A 3,127-nucleotide genomic window follows, 5' to 3' on the forward strand; every position below is an offset into this window, starting at 1 on the left:
CACGCGTATCATTACATTAGCGATGTTTAACTTTGAGTCACCAGGGTGCGGATACATGTGGCATACAGGTAAAATTTTAATAAAGAAGCTTTTTAGAAGACGAACTTTTTGGTAGGTAGCTATAAGCTTTTTGGTTGGTGGAATATTTTTCTACTATTAATTAATATTAAAATCAATTTCTCGCCCCCAAGTCTGTGAACAAATATCACTCAGTATGACAAGTTAACTTTTTGGTAAGGAAGCTTTTTAGTAGATAAGCTTTTTGGTAGATTATATTTCTACTAAAAAATTAATTTCTCGGCACTAGGCCTTTACCTGGAATAAACAATGCACCAGGAGATAGCTAAAAGTATGGGCAATTGACTAAACAATATGTGGTTGTTAGTCATTTTGTGTTTCTTATGCAAAATTTAAAAATAGTTTATTTGCTCTATAATTATGACAACTCCAGTAGTTCCGATTCCCGCCACCAGGCTGTGAGCTTTATTTAGAAAGCGCTTTTAAGGTGGAAGTCTGTATTCAGTGAGCTTTTTAGTAGGGGAGCTTTTTGGTAGGTGAGCTTTTTGGTAGGTGAGCTTTTTGGTAGGTAAGTTCACAGAAGTCATTTCGACGAGTTTTGATTCGAGCCAATAATATGGGCCCAAAAAAGTAGTACAGAAAGTATGCGCGGCCGCGAAGTTCGCATCAGTTTGCACATTTCAAACGATTGATTTAAAATTTCACAAACGTGTGAAGCTATAAATATTTTACGTTCTTTTCGTTGAAAAAGTTAGCAATGACGTGAATTTATTTAATTTTTTAAATGTATTAAACATTTACCTAATTGTATTCCAAACAATGAAGAAAAACGGTAAGCAGGCAACGGCTATCATCTATTTCCATCCGGCCGGAAGAAGTTACCGCTTATGAACGTTTTTTTTTTCTAGCAATAATGAACTGTCCTCGAACGCCAGCTCCGATGAGAAATGCCAGTTTTCTCATGTCTGCAGCTGCTATCCTCGAGACCCCCACGCTGTTGAAGAAGCCAGCTTCTTCGACCAGTGTTAAGCCAACCCCGTCCTGTGCTTCGTCCAGCACGGTTCAACCTCCGTCTGCCGCTTCCACAGCTGCGATGCAGTTTCTGATGTTCAACCAGATGCAGGCTACTGGTAGCGGATCACCCTTTCAGCAAAGTATGCTCAACAGGACAAACATGGTAAGGTATTTATTTAAAAAAAACAATCGACGTAACTCATTCGAACAAATTTAGGGCAGCAACACTTCTGGTTTCAATTTCACCATCCCCAGCGTACCGGATAGTACCACAACTGTAACAACAAGAATTATAGAGAATCTTCAATTTTCAAGCAATGAAAATAGTTACAAACGTAAACTAGATGGATCCGCCCAGAACAAACCACTTAAAAGAGTAGCCTTTGAACCGCTTCCGCTCAAACCAAACATAACCCGCAGACAGCAACGAACACTCCCAGCAATCGGTCCGGCAAAGCAATCCGCCAAACCACCCAACGAATCAGGTAAACCAGATCCGAAAAAGCTTTGCGTCATTACCGGTTCGGTGGAACACGTAACTAAGCTGACCAAGTACACCGTCGAAGTATCTCCGCTGGTGGAGGTCTACGCGAACGTACTCAACATCAAGACTGGTGGGTACGAGTGCGAAAAAATTCTACTGTTGCGAAACAAGACCGGCCCGGTAATGCAGGGCGTATTTTACGAAATTGACTTCCGTATGACCGTCCTTAGTGTGGGGGATTTGGTGCGCTGCGTCGGTCGTTTGACCAACGGTAGTCGGTTGCAGATTCTGAAGATTACACCGGCCACCGCGGAGGAAGAGCGGATGGCGCAGCGTCTTCAAACGGTATGCGGGTTTACGGCGGCAGTTAAGCGTTGATTCCTCGAGTTGAGATAGGAATAGGTGTCGATTGAGATTTAAACGTTTTTCACATTGAATGGTAAAAACCAATTGTTGATAACTAATGCAATAATGAAATGTCAGAATTTTATGAATTGTGATTCTAAGTGTTAATAACTATTCGAATTAAAAAAATAGTTGAATATTAAATCGAAAGAAACAATCTGTTTTCAATCCAGTGTTCCTGTACCGACCCAATTTTCTTTCGTTACAAACACTACATTGAAGACGACCAACACGGTTTTATGCCTAAACGATGGACAACGACCATCCTCGTTCACAACATGTGTACTCGATGGACTCGCAGATTGCAAATCGATGCTGCCTATGACAAAATCAACCATGATACCTCAATACGGACAATCTCGACATTCATGGACAACTTCTGCGTTGGTTTTATTCCTAGCTCGGTGGATAATAATTGTCTCCTGAACGGTAAACTAACTATGGTCGTCACAGGGCTCTTACCGGACTTCAGCGTATTTTTGAGAGAGTGGCGGCGATTTGATCTGGTTGTTCTGGATTGCGGTGGGCCAAGGAGAACCTCCCCACGGGTGCGGGGAACGTGTCGGAGATCCCACGATCGTTTGTTGGTGCATTGATGATGCTCATTGCTGGAGTTTATTGGTGCAGGATGGGGGTGGGATGCAGGCGTTGTTTTCTGCTGCATGCTTCATTTTGGGTCGCGCAAAATCTCTTCTGCACTCCTTGGGGTGAGGCAGAGTGTCCGGGCAAACCTCTGCCCTCCGGAAAAACAAGCGCCAACAGGAGGAACGAGATCGCAAAGCGATGGAACAACTGTAAACGACACACGAAAGTTCTACGAGAAGCTGAACAGTTCGCGCAAAGGCTACGTTCCGCAAGCCGATATGTGCAGGGATTTCGACGGCAACCTTCTTACGAACGAGTGTGAGGTGATTGAGAGGTGGAAGCAGTACTATGACGAGCACCTCAACGGTGAAGCAGCAGATGACGAAGGCGGTATGGCAACGGATTTTGGAGCAGGCGCAGAAGACGACAGGCTGCCGGCCCCTGATCTCCAAGAAGTCAAGGAGGAGATCGGTCGGCTGAAAAACAACACAGCTGTCGGTGTGGATCAACTACCCAGCGAGCTATTACAATACGATGGTGAAACACTGGCTAGAGCGCTGCACTGCGTAATCGCCAACATTCCGGAGAAGTGGATGGAGGGTGTCGTTTGCCAAATCTACA

General features: G+C 44.1%; 1 protein-coding gene across 1 annotated transcript; it reads left to right on the forward strand.

Annotated features, from left to right (window-relative positions):
• The first annotated feature begins 662 nt into the window (after positions 1-662).
• Positions 663-1,992, forward strand: LOC131691699 (uncharacterized). The gene is made up of 3 exons (XM_058978292.1): positions 663-850; positions 927-1,195; positions 1,250-1,992. The coding sequence occupies exons 1-3, from the start codon at positions 838-840 to the stop codon at positions 1,892-1,894; spliced, it is 927 nt and encodes a 308-aa protein (XP_058834275.1). The 5' UTR covers positions 663-837; the 3' UTR covers positions 1,895-1,992.
• Positions 1,993-3,127: the final 1,135 nt, after the last annotated feature.

This window comes from Topomyia yanbarensis, chromosome 3 (genome assembly GCF_030247195.1).
Source record: "Topomyia yanbarensis strain Yona2022 chromosome 3, ASM3024719v1, whole genome shotgun sequence".
NCBI classification, from domain to species: Eukaryota; Metazoa; Arthropoda; class Insecta; order Diptera; family Culicidae; genus Topomyia; species Topomyia yanbarensis.